Source organism: Apis mellifera, linkage group LG1, assembly GCF_003254395.2.
Source record: "Apis mellifera strain DH4 linkage group LG1, Amel_HAv3.1, whole genome shotgun sequence".
NCBI lineage: Eukaryota > Metazoa > Arthropoda > Insecta > Hymenoptera > Apidae > Apis > Apis mellifera.
The window spans coordinates 23,263,529-23,278,173 of record NC_037638.1 but is presented as its reverse complement, the minus strand read 5'-3'; the positions used below and the strand labels follow the sequence as shown (position 1 = coordinate 23,278,173).

The 14,645-nt window shown below is 37.5% G+C and overlaps 2 protein-coding genes across 3 annotated transcripts in view; one reads left to right on the top strand and one right to left on the bottom strand.

The window, feature by feature from the left end:
• Nucleotides 1-11,547, bottom strand: part of LOC725415 (BTB/POZ domain-containing protein KCTD16) — an 89,262-nt gene extending 77,715 nt beyond the window's left edge. The window contains exons 1-2 of one of the 2 annotated variants that reach the window (XR_003305640.1): nucleotides 11,390-11,547; nucleotides 11,003-11,190 (exon numbers count right to left, since the gene is read on the bottom strand). Coding sequence is in view for 1 of the 2 variants with exons in the window: in XM_006571435.3 (XP_006571498.1) it covers nucleotides 9,391-10,143 (753 nt within the window). In the remaining variant the exon portion in view is untranslated. Of the gene's footprint in view, nucleotides 1-4,335; nucleotides 11,191-11,389 lie in introns of those variants that run through there. The other variant, XM_006571435.3, reaches the window with a different exon arrangement.
• A 2-nt stretch (nucleotides 11,548-11,549) lies between these two features.
• Nucleotides 11,550-14,575, top strand: LOC551894 (transient receptor potential mucolipin). Its single transcript, XM_624280.6, has 4 exons — nucleotides 11,550-11,704; nucleotides 11,786-12,050; nucleotides 12,622-12,907; nucleotides 13,039-14,575. Exons 2-4 carry the CDS (start codon nucleotides 11,908-11,910, stop codon nucleotides 14,503-14,505), a joined length of 1,896 nt encoding a protein of 631 aa, XP_624283.3. The 5' UTR covers nucleotides 11,550-11,704; nucleotides 11,786-11,907; the 3' UTR covers nucleotides 14,506-14,575.
• Nucleotides 14,576-14,645: the final 70 nt, after the last annotated feature.

Sequence of the window (14,645 nt, the reverse complement as noted above, 5' to 3'; positions counted from 1 at the left end):
TCATCCACGCTCCGCTCCCTACGGCCTTCGTTCGTTTCCCGGCCAACACCTTTGTCCCCGTTTTTCTTTTTTTTTTTTTTTTTTTTGCGCGCGCGTCAAACCATGTTAAAACCGGAGTTGATTTCTCTTTGAAAAATAGGGAATGAAAGGAAAGAGAGAGGAGAGAGAGAGAGAAGAAACGATATCCACCGCCCACGCGATAATTCAGCGCCAATTCTAACTTTTTAACTGCGGTTAACGAAGCGACGCTGGTCAAAAGTAAATGTAATTACCCCGAGGATAATTTATCGTTTGGTCGGTCACCAACAGTTGAACAACCAATTTCTCCGTGATTATTATTCGTGAAAACTGGCTGATGACGCGTACGTGAAGAATTAACGGGGAAAAAGCAAAAATTTGATTTATCTCGTTTTTAATTTGAATCTATCGGGAATTGATAACGCGACGGTTTTAATTTCAGTTGAATTTCGATTAATTTCTTTCTTTTCTCTTTTTTCGGGAGATTAAAATTATGTATTCGTTCGATGAAAATTCATGTATCGTCGATCATCAAGAATATCGAAAAATCGTTGAAAATAAATTCTGGACTAATATTCGTCCCTCTTTTCGAATGAACTTTAATCGTGGAGAAGAACAGAAGGGCAAATTTCTTCGCGAATCGATCTAAAGGATCACGTGTTCAATCTCAAAACATGATAAAAAAACGTTAATAAAACCATGAAATAAATAGGACACGTATAAATAAGTAACGTATTGATCGCATCTTAATTTAAGTCATAATAAAATTATCTATCGTTACAACTTTGCAGAAAAATATCAATATCACCCTTTCTTTCTTATTTTCATCCATAAACTATGCCCTTTCGACGCCCCATCCATCCCTCCAAAAACACAAATGAACGCATTCCAATTAAATCACGGATGAATGCGCGAACAATGCGCGAAACGGAACAGATCCACGTGCATGTCCCGCCAATTAACACGGGAAAATCGATCGATCCGATCCAGACGAACCCTGTTCGCGCGCGTGCGTTCATTCCAACGATTATCGCGATTTTATGACTAATTAAGCGAGTACAACTATCGCTCGCGCCGAACCTGTACAACCACGACATGGAAATTCTTGGCCGTCGTAATCGTCGTTGGAACCGCAGCCGGTAACCGCGCCGATATAATTATCCGATTCGATCGATCCGCGCACAGCTGGAGAAACAGCGTGGGACGTGATTCGAGATGCCAAAGGGGATAATATAGGATCGAGCAAGGAAATTCGAGGTAATGAATCGGGGGTACCCGCAGAAATGGAATTTCGAATATTTCGCTTCCGATCCGCGAGATCGCATCTGCGCGCTCGCAAGGATGAATCTAATAATAGGTATAATGGTTTTTTAATGGAATATTGTTATTGTTTATATGACGTTTTAACGCGATTTTTTGGTTATCGTATCGTAACTTCCTTTTTAGAAAAAGATTTGATATATTGTTTAAATACATGGTGTGATATTACTTTGGGAAATTGGTAATTTGAGGATGTTTATTATATCGGTATAAAATCTTGTTTGCCGCGGGCGTGGCGAAGGTGTTGCCGCTATAAATTTTATGGATCCGCAGCCACCGGGGGATCCACCCCTAATCTATGAAAATTCCTCTGAATTTTATAACAAGATTTACAAATCGAATATTTCTCCCTTCCTTGGCGCGCTAAACTCGATCAATTTTCGATAAATCGCGCGTATTAATCCCTCCCTCCCCTTCTCTTTAATAATTACAAAACAATCGTTACAAAGTACTTATTAAGCGCTATTGTATTTATCGTAGGAATTAATTTACGTGCTAATTAATTTGGAATATATATTAATATATATTCAATTCATAATTTAACAAATACTTTCCCATATTGATTAAACAAAATTTGATGAAAACGATCGAAATAATTCGAAAATAAAGATATTGTATAGGATAGGAGAAAAATTGAAAAAAAATAAAAAGCGTTCTCGCGTGCAGTTTAATTACTCACACGTCGGCCATCGATCGTTCCACTCGTCAAAGGGTTTTATCCGATTACGTGTAAACAGACATCTAGCAGACAAAAGGGGATAAACTGGGAAAACAATTGGTCGAATCATCGGTAAAGAACAGATCCAACCTTATTAACTTTCGCGTATGAGAGACAGAGAGAAAGCGAATCGCTTTTGTTTAACGCTGCAACTGGTTGCAATCTCGATTGTGAAAACCGGGAAATATTCCGGCTTCGATTCGAAGCAAAACACAATAGTCAACTAATGACCGTTGTAAAGGATCCCGAGCTTCCCCGTGTCATTTATACGCCGATGATATATTTATCCGTCCTCGTGGAAACTCGCGACACTCGTGAATGGGAAGCATAAGCAACAGATTGCTTCCACCGAGCGGTTCGCGAGCCACGGTTTCAGAAAGTCTTACCCCGTGGCTCGTTTCATTCAGACGAGCCAATCGAGTTTACATCCGAGTTTACACCGTCACGTGAGCCGTTCGTTAACGCGCGTTCTCCCCCTTTCACGGTTTATCCTTCTCGCCGCGAGAAGGATATTTTCGCATCGCCAACCCCCTCTTCGGAGTTCAAGGCTGTAAGCGTCGTACGGGACAAATGACCAACGAGAGGGTTGGTCTATTCGCGGTGAAGGTATACTAGGACGGAAGGTTGATGTAGGAAAATATAGTATCGATTGATGTAGAAAAATCTGGAAACGGGTTAATTATGGAATGATAAACGAGAATTGTTCTTACATACAATGTTTTTTTAGATTTAATTCATCATCAATCATAGGTTTAATTCTGATATAATGGAATCGAGCCACTTAATAAACGTTATGTAACTATTATATAATTATTCTTGGTTGATTTTCTAATTTTTCTAGCTTTTTTCATTTCGTTCGTATCGTAGAGGAATTAGAAAGTTATTATTTTTCTTTTTTTTTAATTTTTTAGAAGCGTCGACGCAGAGAGTGTTAAGTAATTATCGCCTAAGGCTAAATAGAGCTTAGAATTATGGAACGATGAAAGTTTCAACGTGGAACGCTTTGTCAAAGAAAACTTCAGGAATTAGTAAGTTAATGTACGGAAAGATTAGGATAATAGAGAGGTCGGATAATATGAAGAAAGTTATGAGAAATGGACTCGAGAAATCTCGAATTCAAGAATTTGCATTTATTATAATAGAAATATTTTCATTGCTACGTTCTTTTAAGAAATTAATCCCCCCATGTTTCGATGGATTGAAATTATTTTCTTTACGGATAAGTAAAACGTTTCGAGTTTATCATTTTTTTTTTAATTATAAATTTAATAATTAAGTTATTTCATTATAATGTTTCTCCGAGAGATATTGATCATTTTCCACTCGCACTCGATAATTCAATATCGTGCGTATTACTGTGAAATTGAAATTCTAGATTATTCTTTCTTGCAGAGAGACATTCGAAAGAGATATTAAATTATTTCAATAGAAAAAAAAAAATGAATGAATGAATGAATGAACGAATGTTGAACTGTGATTTAAAAATATAATCGTAACAGATTATGAACATTTATTTTGAATATTTCGACAATTCGTTTTTTAATATAATATTTTCAATTCTCTTTCCTATTTAATTTTAATTATGAAATATCAATAAAAGATAAGGAGAGATAGATATTGCAATGTATTGAAATAATTTCAAGAAGAAAGAAAATTCTATTAACGCGTGAAATCGCTCGTAATAAATTAAATAAAAGTGTAATGAAAAATTATTGCGCACAAATGAAGCGTATAAAACGAAAAATAATCATAGTACGATAGCAAAATATCTTTAATATTTAGTTAATCATTGAAGATAAGATTAAGTTTATTTCATAAACAGTGATTTTATTTTCGATGATTAGTAAACGATGGAGAAAATTATTTTTCTAAAATAAAAAAAATACACATAAATAACTTTAACTCGGATTAATCGATCTGTAAATAACATAATTCATATTCTTTAAAATAAATTTAATTAAATTATTATTCCAATACGAACATCGTACTATCAAGTGAATAATCGTAAGTAAGATTGCAAGTTAAAGAAACAATTGAAACTAAGAATATATATTCTAGCATATGGGTACCCTCATCGCGTTTGAAATTGCTTCATACGTTGAAAGTAGCGCAAGTACCAAGTGTTATCATCCACTCTAATTCACGATCCGGCTTACGTTCAATCCACAGGAAAAGCAGGGGAGGAGGAGAGACAAATGAGAAAGAGGGACAAATCCCGAAGAGAAGTAATTCCACTCGCTCGTCGTATTACTCTTTTTATTTTTTCCTCTCTCGATTTATGTATATACATGTACAATGATCCACAGTATCGTCGCAACGTAGCATTCGTCTTACATCGCTACATCCGCTAACATCCTTGTGTGAACCCGCGCAATACTCTCTCGAGGAACAAACGCGGCTCGAAAGTGGATTCTCGCGTCGGCAAACAAGCGTAGGTGGAAATAGACGCGAATTTCATGGCGTTCGATCGGAGACATCGCGTGTTTTTTTTTTTTTTTTTTTTCTTTAATTTTTAACATCTGAAACGGAAAGAGGAGGGTCGGACGAGAGAGAATGTAAGGATAGGATGTTCTCAATAATTTAATCTTCGCCGACCCCTCGAATTTTCATTTGACGAGCCATAAATTTAAATATATCTCTCGAAGGGAACAGAGAGTTGTTACGCGATTTCCAAATTGAAATTTTACGAAAAAAACTTTGATCGACGGATGCCCGTCGAATAACGTAACATGTACTTCGTAATAATTGTGCAATAAAATTCGCGTACCATCGAGATTTTCACGTTTCAACGCGTTTGTTCGTCAGAGGCAATCCTTCTCTACTTGATAAATTTATTTCGTTTCAGAGGGAAAGAAGAGACGAGACGTTCGAGCGAACAAGAATTGTGGAGTTAAAGTTCGATCGATTTCTTAGATTTACTCTTTAAGTTTTCGAAACTTCTTTTCGAGTACCTTACCGCCTCTAATCTACGAATTGGTACAGAAATTCCAATTCCTCGTTGATTTTTTTCGTCGATTTCGTCGGAGGATCGTACATCCGCGTATAGATATTCCAGATCGTTCGCTTTTGAATTGCAAAAATTGGAACGGAAACGGAAACGGCTCGAACGAGATAAATCCGAGGTAACCGATACCGTCGAGATGTGCTCGAAGGAATCGAGGATCCCTTCGAGCTTAGCCCGACACGCCAGGTACATCAGGATTGGGAATGTGGCCAATTGGATTTGCATGATTCGTGGAATTCCCCGCGTGATACCTGACCACTGACCTATCTCGAGTTCCACTTCGTCCACATTTTCAGATTTTATCCATCGATCATACGTCATTATACGCAAAATTATTCCGAGTGTAAGTAGCGGATCTTGTAGAGATTTCCACAAGAGAAACGAAACTTTAAACGATAAATGATCGATATCTGCTTCTAATTTGTACGAAATGAATTCTTTCTTTTACGTAAATTCGAAAAAATGAGTTAAAAATTTTGTTTCCTTTTAAATATTTTATACGTGCATTCTCTTTATTTTTTTCTATATACTTTTAAATTTCTCATAGATATCCAAATCGCTCTATGTTTCAATCGTTAATAAAAATTTACTTTTCAAAAATCGATGCATACTTCGTACAAATTCGATCAAAAACTACTACGTTAATCTCGCTAAATCACTAATAATTTAATATCCTATTAAATCCGATAAAAAGATCGACAATGATACAAGTCAAATTTGCTTCGCCTATACTTTCGACATTTCATACTTTCGATTCGTTCCCTAATGCACCTGGCCTACATTTTATATATATATACATACATATTTCGCGCGAACGTTTCTCGTCTCGAACGAAATGAAGTTTAAAAAAAAGGCGGATCCTACAGGAAGACGAAAAAAAACCGTTCGATGCATGCGTGCCATTTCATCGATCCTCTCATAAATGGTCGCGGCCGGTTTATCCGGGCGTGCAAGTGACACTTTGCATTTGCGGGGCTCCCTCCCCCCCCGTTTTCGCGGCGAGCCGATGATTTACATCATCGATTCCTCGTCGAATTCTACCAATTCTCGGCTCGGCCGTCCGTGCCTTTGCGTCCTTTGACACGCCATCGTGTTGCCGATCAACCGTGTGATCGTCTTTGTTCTTGCCGAATCTCGATGTTCCGGATGAAAGACTCGCGTACCGAAAAAGCGGAGGCCTTTTCGCGGCCTCCGTGTGCAACTGAACTCGTGCGGTATCGAGAGATGGAGGGTTACATTGTCGAGAAAAATCGAGAAGGGAAAGAGAATCTCGTTCGAAAATCGATTCGATGTGGTGGGCGTAAAATATTCGAAGGGGAGATTTGAACAATTCTATGGATAGAAATATTAACCCGATACTCTGCGAATTTTCACATAGCGGTGTAATATTCTTGGATCTTTACTTTTGACAATTATTTAAAAAATTTTTGCGAAATATCCTAGAAGAGGAGGGGGGGGAAAAATGGAGTTAATAATAAATCAACACACGAATCGCATCGATCGCCACCTCTTTCCTTTTCTATCCGATTTAACTTTGAAACGTTTGAGCTTTCGATATCCGGTTTTACGTTCTAACATTTTGCAAATCTATTCGAGCTATCTAAACGATCCGTGCTCGCACCGTTACTCGCATCCGTGGTCGCGAGCAGTCGATTTGAAACGAACGCAACACGACGTCGTAAATAATTCTATCCGGAATCTAATAAGAGCTAGTGTGTCGGAAGAAAGGAATCTATGCCCGCGTGAGTCGGCGATAAGATTGTCTCGCTGGAAAACGATCGCGCGGAAACTGCGATCAATTCAACTTGCGTGCGTGCCGATTGAAATGGAAAACGAAGGATGAAGGGAGGGCGAAGGAAAAATTTTTTGCGGATCTTCGGATGGATTCGGGTATCTTGAATCTCTCCTCTCTCAGGGAGGCGGAGAGAATTTACTTAATCGTGACACGATCGCGAGCGTTCACGCTTGAAAAATTGCGGCCGTTTCGAAAGAATTTCGAAGAATACTTTCGCCCCGATCTTTTCCAATCCAAAAACATTACAATTTTTCGACGAAATTCTCTGGAAACGCAGAATTCTTTTCCAAGCAAAAATATTTCCAATTTATTTCCAATTCCGCGTAATTCATAAATTGCTTTCATTCCAGCGAACTGGTGAACGAATTTTTTAAAATACTATTAGAATATCTCTTAGAAATTATTTCTCGATAATCTAACTAACTAAATCTAACTAGTCTATCGATAAAACGCGGAGAATTTAGTTTACCTTTATTTAAAACTCGTTTCATGAAATGTAAACCGCAAGAAGAAGCAAAAGAAAACTCGTTTAAAAATCAAAGTTTCGCCCAATACGTCGCATTGTTAATTCCGTTTCTCTCTTTTTCCCGCCGCTAAATAAGCGAAACTCAGCTTATTCGAAAAGCGATTATCGAGCGTTCTTACGAATTAATCGTTTAAGCAGTTTTCTAATCTAAAGATGAGACGAATTCGATCGAATTTCTGCACGATCGTAGTCGCGAGGACACGTTTGCAAACACGTTTGCGTTAATAATTCAATTATTATTTGTCTAAGAAGTGTCGAGTAAGAAATAAACACGTGTACATGCTACACGCGACGCGGGAATGTCGAAAGCGAGTGTAATTTGTGTGTATTACTTACACTGCACAATTTCAATGCACGCGAAAACGAAGACCAGCCGCGCGTAATAAAGAGATTCTGAACAAAGAATGGATATTGAAGAGATGCGTTCTCGATATACGCGTTACTCGAAATCGCTCGACATGTGTTCAACACCGTTGCTGGCTTGTACGTACACACAATTTACGTTGCACGAGGCTTGTTCCAATATAACACCCGCAAACTGTCCAATATCAAATTCAACCTCGAACAGTCGACCAGCGTTGTCTGAAGCTGAATCTTCAATCCAATCCTCCTCCGTCCTCTCCTTTCGAGCTTTGTCGAGATGATAATATCGATGGAGATGAACGAGTTGTTTCTTTTTTTTTCTTTTTTTTTTTTCTTATCGTTTAGTAGAGAAATTTAATAAGGTGTACACCCTGTTAATTCTTCTGGAATCGTACAATTCTTCGTACAACAAGTTTTGAAATACCCGTTTTTTTAAAATAATTTCAATGTCAGATAGTTTATCGATCGGCATTACGCTACTTGGTCTTGTTAAAATTTCCCTCATTTGAAATTTCCTCTTTGATTTGTATATATCGGTGGCGAGTGGAAAATCGGAAAAGACGCATTCCATCTCTCCGTTCTATCCTTGGAAATGTCCCGCCTTGTCCTTCTTCTCGAACGATGAAGGAAGAAGAAATGCATCCCCAACTGTGTGTCTCTCCGATCATCGATACCAAACTTTAGATCGTATTTTTCGAGGGGAAAAAAGTTTTCTCGATTCAATCTGGGAGAATATAATATTCAGCGAGCGAACGATTAAGCGCGAACAATGAAGAATTGTAGAATATGTAGTGTGAATATATTTGAATCTTGAAAAAGAAACGGAAAGAGCGAAGGGATTTTCGTTTCTATACTTTATTTTCCGGCGATTAAATATATGATATTTCCTTATTGTTCAAAATCCTTCGTGTCCTCTTCGATACAACAAGGAGATGGATAAAATTTTTACGTTCTTCGTTACAACTAGTGAAACGATGAAGCAAAACTTGTAAAAACCCGACGATCCAGTTTTGTCATTCTCTTCATAGTCTTCCAAGTTTCTTTGGCCTTTGTCTCTACCGCCAATTATCGCAAAATTAAGCAAAGTGAACTTCGCTTTGTTTCGCCCCTCCCCAAAGTATTTCAACCACCGATGTTCAACACCACGCGTTGAAATACACGCGTTAGAGAGACGAGTCTGCTAATTTCAATAAAGATCTCTACTCGCAGACGAATTTCATCCGTTCGGTTCCATCCACGTATATAACGACATATAACGTTACGTGCCTCTTTGATCAACATCCTTTCCATATCTCGTTCCCGTGGAAGAATATTTGAAAGAGGAATCGATTGACATTATCGTTGCAATAATAGCTCGACGAATTTGAATAATGCATGCACAATGGTCGTGTGTCGACGACGAAAAAAAAGCTCATCTACTCTTTATCCTACCGGTTGCGATCTCGGTTCGAAAAGGAAGAAATGTCTGGAGGAAGCCAATTCCCTCTTTGCCGCCGTCAGCGACGGAGAAGATCGGAGAATTCTATTTCGATGTTGGAATTGGATGTTGGCCGATCGTTGTCGAAAGGACAACCGACTATTTCCCAACAACGACTATTCCCATTTGTTCATCTAATTCAGACCAAGGAAGAACGAAGTATATCTATTTACTCGCGGACAAAGACGAACTCGTTGTAATGATTCCAACGATTCTCCTCAAAATCCACTCCAGGCTTGAGTTGTTCCGAATTGCCGCCAGCTGTGCCGGAACCGCAGCTACCGGCCAGCTTAAAACCTTGCTCTTGAAGCATGTCGAAAGCTTGCTCGATGGAACTGTGCTTCAGGAAGAATCTCGAGGTGTAACGATCCGTAGCGCCGTGGTCCGGATCACGGCTTTCGTTCAGAGTTTCCCCGAACACGTCCCTACAAAGGGTCACGCGACCGCATACAAGGATCCTCGACAGCTTCCGAAACTTTACATCCGCCAGGCCCTCGCGACCGAATGCAAAGCTTCCGCGATAACCGACAGTTATGTGTCCGGACGCTCTCTTCCCGGAAGAGGTCAGGGAACCGGAAGACTTGCCGTTCTCCAGAATGGCACGTTCCAATCCAGGCAGGCCGTAAAAATTTGCTTCCTGCCTCAATCTCTCCTTCTCTCGAAACCCCTCCGGCAGAACCAATGCCTGATTGCGCAGAAAATCAAGCACGTAACGGAACAGTACCCCGTCTCGATCCAGAAAATATTTCCCCTTCGCATCTTTCTCTACCGGCGTTTTCCCCGAAAACAATGCGGCCAGATGAGAATCGCTCTCCCGGGTAAGGGTGGTCAGAGCGGTGGTGTAAAACACACCGCCCACGTTCAACTCCACCACGCTTGGCACGGCTTCCTGTTGCTGCTCCGGCTGCTGTTGATCCACCATGCTTCCCGACGCTTCTCTGATAGACTCGTCTCGCGTACAACGCCGCGCGTTGCGACTCGAGCCACCGACAATCGTGCGACAATCGTGGGAACGACAAAGTTCGGAGAGGGGTGGTGTGTACGAGCGGGATGAACAATGACCAGTGGAAAAAAGGGGAAACGAAACGGTATATTTCGGCACGGAAATATTTTCTATTTATGCCTGCCTGTGCAGCGATAACGAAAATGCAGCACAACCCCGCGAACAACACTTCTCGCGACCACACTGCACGCAGCACAACTGTGAGAGAGATCGCGTGAATTGAGAGAACGGGCCGATGTGTATCGGGTCAGTGACCGAGGACAGCTAAGGGTTGAGACGAGGGTTGGACACACTCCAAGATAGATCTGACTCCGGAAGCGTGCTCCCTCGAAGCTGGGGGCGAGAAAGACTGACGATGAGAGACTGCGCCTACGCTCGGTCGAGGAAAGCCGAGTTTAGCTCGGCTCCGTCGCTGCGTTTCCTCTCCTAGACACTTGGCGCGCGCGGCAGGACACGCTACTCGTGTGTGTTGCGAAGCGTCTGATACGCTGGCGCAGAAGGGTGCAACGCGCACCGATTCTCGAACGGAGGAACGCGCGCACCATCCCCCTGTCGTCATTCGATCACTGCACGCGGGCTATCCGCGTGTTACGATGCCAACGAAATTTCTCTTTTCCAATCGTGCCCCGGCTCGATCTCATCGAACGATCGTACTCGGTACGATTTCCATCGTTTCGAATTTTCGCCATTTTCGTGTATCGCGATTTGTTTCGCTCACGAAGCGAATATACGAGCGATATAATATGAAAAAGAAGAAACAATATCGTTGTCGACTTACCTTTGAACGTCGAATCCATTTTCTTTCATTCACATTTCTCTTTCCTCGGCGTTTGATAATTGATTATCGCTTCTTCTTTCTCCCTCTTCTTTCTCTTCGCGTTTTGAACAAAGTTTCCGCCATATTGTTATAAACTGACCGGATAAATGCGCGGGAAAATGCTTGCTCGTTGTCCCACTCTTGTAAACCTAAATTCCATGTAGATATTAATTATACATTTTCTACACGAATGTTTGCTATGTTATTTGATTAGTGATAAAACTTTGTACATTGTACATAGATATTTAAAGTAAATTTATACTTTATTGTTTAGATAGATTGATATCGTACGTTGACTATGCGGTAATTATAATTGACAGATAAGAATTATCGTAAATATTTACTAACCTTGTGAGCAGTTTATTCAAATATTTTCTACCGTTTCTCACATATTTTCACACTTTTTCACATAATAAAAGCTATACACTCTTGTAAATACGTTAAAAATGTGACGTTGAATATTTGCAATGAACACTCACTTTACCACTGAACGATTAGCGCCCTCTCCATCATATATCCCCACTACTCGATCAGCTGGTTTCACAAATGGCCGAAATAGCGCGCTGATCAGTCAAGTCGAGTGCGTGCATTGGATGGCCTGCGATGGCCGCTGTTAACGACATCGTATTATTGCAATTGTCTTTCATTGTGTGTAACAAATCAGTACGTACACTGCTTTTCCTAGTTCATAGTTCTACGAAAAAACTGATGTCATATAATAATCTTATTCGTATTGTTATACAGATCAACGTATGTGAACAATTCTCCCTTTCATCATTTCTCGGAAACTGGGACGATAATCCCGCGGGATAAATTATTTTTAATCGACAATTTAAATCGAACTGTCGAGACAAGAAACGATCGAAATGTCGGAGCCACGAAAAAGAATGGTAAAGGATGAATCCAGAGGAAATATTCTTAGAAATCATTCCTGGAGTAATGGACCCGACAGTGAAGACGAACAAGCTGGTGAAAATGAATTACTTAATGAATGTTCGGTCAGTCCAAGGTTCGTAACTTTATCGCATTATTCGTAGATACGTTCTTTATAGTAATTATTTTTTTAATTTCGTTCATTACTTTCTAGCGAATTTATTCTATTTTTGTTTGTTTGTTTTTCATTGTTTTTCTTACGTTTTTTTTATTGTTCTTTCTTTGTTATCTGTTGTACAAATCATGAGACATTCTGTATCATATCTTCTAGATATAATATTGCACGATATATTATATTGATATTTTTTGAAAAATTATTTTTAATTCAATAAATTTAATTTATAGTAATAAAATCTATATATTCTTTTAATTATGTTCATTATCAATAAAATAAAAACTATTTTTTAAAAGAATTTTACTTTTAAATAAAATATTATGAAACAAATTAGTTAAATAATCATATTTTTAATATGATAAACTAATATATAAAAGTTTTTATATTTTTTATGCAATTATCATTAATTCCATAATTTGAAGAAGTTTATTGTGTTAAAACTATATTATATAAAAGTAAATATTATTTTTATATATTAAAATATTAAAATTATAAGGATTATGATATTTATTAAAATCTTTTTTATTTATAGTCATCATCGATCAACTATAACAGATCAGCCTATCTGTAATATGTCCCTGTTTACTGAAGAAAAAATGCGAAGAAAATTAAAATTTTTCTTTATGAATCCTATTGAAAAGTGGCAAGCAAAGCGACGTTTTCCATATAAATTTATCGTACAAGTTATTAAAATTTTGTTAGTCACGATACAACTGTGTTTATTTGCACATAATAATTACATTCATGTAAATTATACTTGGGATAATCGAATAGCTTTCTCACATCTATTTCTCAGAGGATGGGATAGTTCTTTAGAGGTAAGTTATTATTCGATCTATTTATTTTTAAATATTGCAAAAATTAATATTAAAATACATTAATAAATTTATATATATAAAAATAAATAAATATAAATAAATATTATATCTTTGATTATTTTTATTTTCAGGTACCTGTTTATCCACCAGTAACAGGTCCTTTGGCAATTTATAAGCGAGATGATTTCTATAATACGATTGATTATGCTTTAGATGGTTATTATAATGTTAGTAATGCAGTTGGATCTTATTCGTACATTGCAGAAAACAATTCAGTTGGCCCAGTTATTCTATGTTTATATCAATATAAAGAAGGTATTATATTCGGTTTTAATGAAAGTTATGTTTTTGATAAAGAAATCATTGAAACTTGCATAAATATAACTGATAAGACTTATACTGAATCTAGTAAATCAAAATTATTATTATTTAAGCAAAATATTAAAGTGAATTTTTCAGCACTTGTTAGAGCTCATTTAATGTTTGCTTTGAAAACGGTTAATTTGAAAGCTGCAGGACCTATGACACCTCCTGATTGTTATCAATTTAATATTAAAATTAATTTTGACAATCGTGACTTTGATGGACAAATGTTACTTTCATTAGATGCTGAACCAAAAAGATTGCAATGTAAAGGTGATACGCGTTATGTAACGGATAATCGTATTGAATCAGCTTTAAGGACATTGTTAAATTTATTTGTAATTTTAATTTGTACTGTATCTCTTATATTATGTTCAAGAGCTATATATAGAGCACAGTTATTAAAATTTGAAACTATGAATTTCTTCAAAAAGGCATATGGTAAAATATTAAGTCTTGAAGGAAGATTAGAATTTTTAAATCTCTGGTATGTTATGATCATTGTGAATGATCTCTTAATTATTATGGGTTCAGCTATAAAAGAACAAATTGAACGAAAACAATTTGGCAGTGATCATTGGAATATATGCAGCATATTTCTTGGCACAGGAAATTTACTCGTTTGGTTCGGCGTATTAAGATATCTTGGTTTCTTTAAAACATATAATGTTGTTATTCTAACGTTGAAAAAAGCAGCCCCTAAAGTAGCACGATTTTTAATATGCGCAATTCTTATTTATGCTGGTTTCACGTTCTGCGGTTGGTTAATTTTAGGACCATATCATATGAAATTTAGATCACTTGCTACAACTTCCGAATGTCTTTTTGCACTCATTAATGGTGATGATATGTTTGCTACATTTTCGGCAACGTCATTCAGTAAATCACCGATGTTATGGTGGTATTCTAGAATGTATTTATATACATTTATTTCATTATATATATACGTGGTTTTAAGTTTATTTATTTCTGTGATAATGGATGCTTACGATACGATCAAAATTTATTATCGCGATGGTTTCCCAAAAAATGATTTGCAAACTTTTATTGCGGCATGTACTGACGAAGCGTCTAGTGGTCTTTATAAAGATGATTCTGAAGATAGTGATTTATCAGAATTTATAGATCGCTTTTGTTGTTGTCGGAAAAGACCCTTTTATGGGTCATTCTCAGAATCAAGTACAAAATTCTCGACAAAATCGGAACAAACGTGTGGAGGAGCAATCTGTATATAGTGCATTAAAGGACAATAATGTTTTGAATAAAGATTATGGTTCCATGGCAGATAAACGGTATTATTATAATGATAATTTTATCATGTAAAGTATTGTTTGTACAAATGCAACATTGCATTTTTTTCTTTAAATATTACAAT

Coding starts and splice junctions, on each gene's coding strand:
- LOC551894 (XM_624280.6), top strand. CDS start 11,908: ATGTCGGAGCCACGAAAAAGAATGGTAAAGGATGAATCCAGAGGAAAT. Junction 12,051..12,621: donor GAATGTTCGGTCAGTCCAAG/GTTCGTAACTTT, acceptor TTTTATTTATAG/TCATCATCGATCAACTATAA. Junction 12,908..13,038: donor GATGGGATAGTTCTTTAGAG/GTAAGTTATTAT, acceptor TTTTATTTTCAG/GTACCTGTTTATCCACCAGT.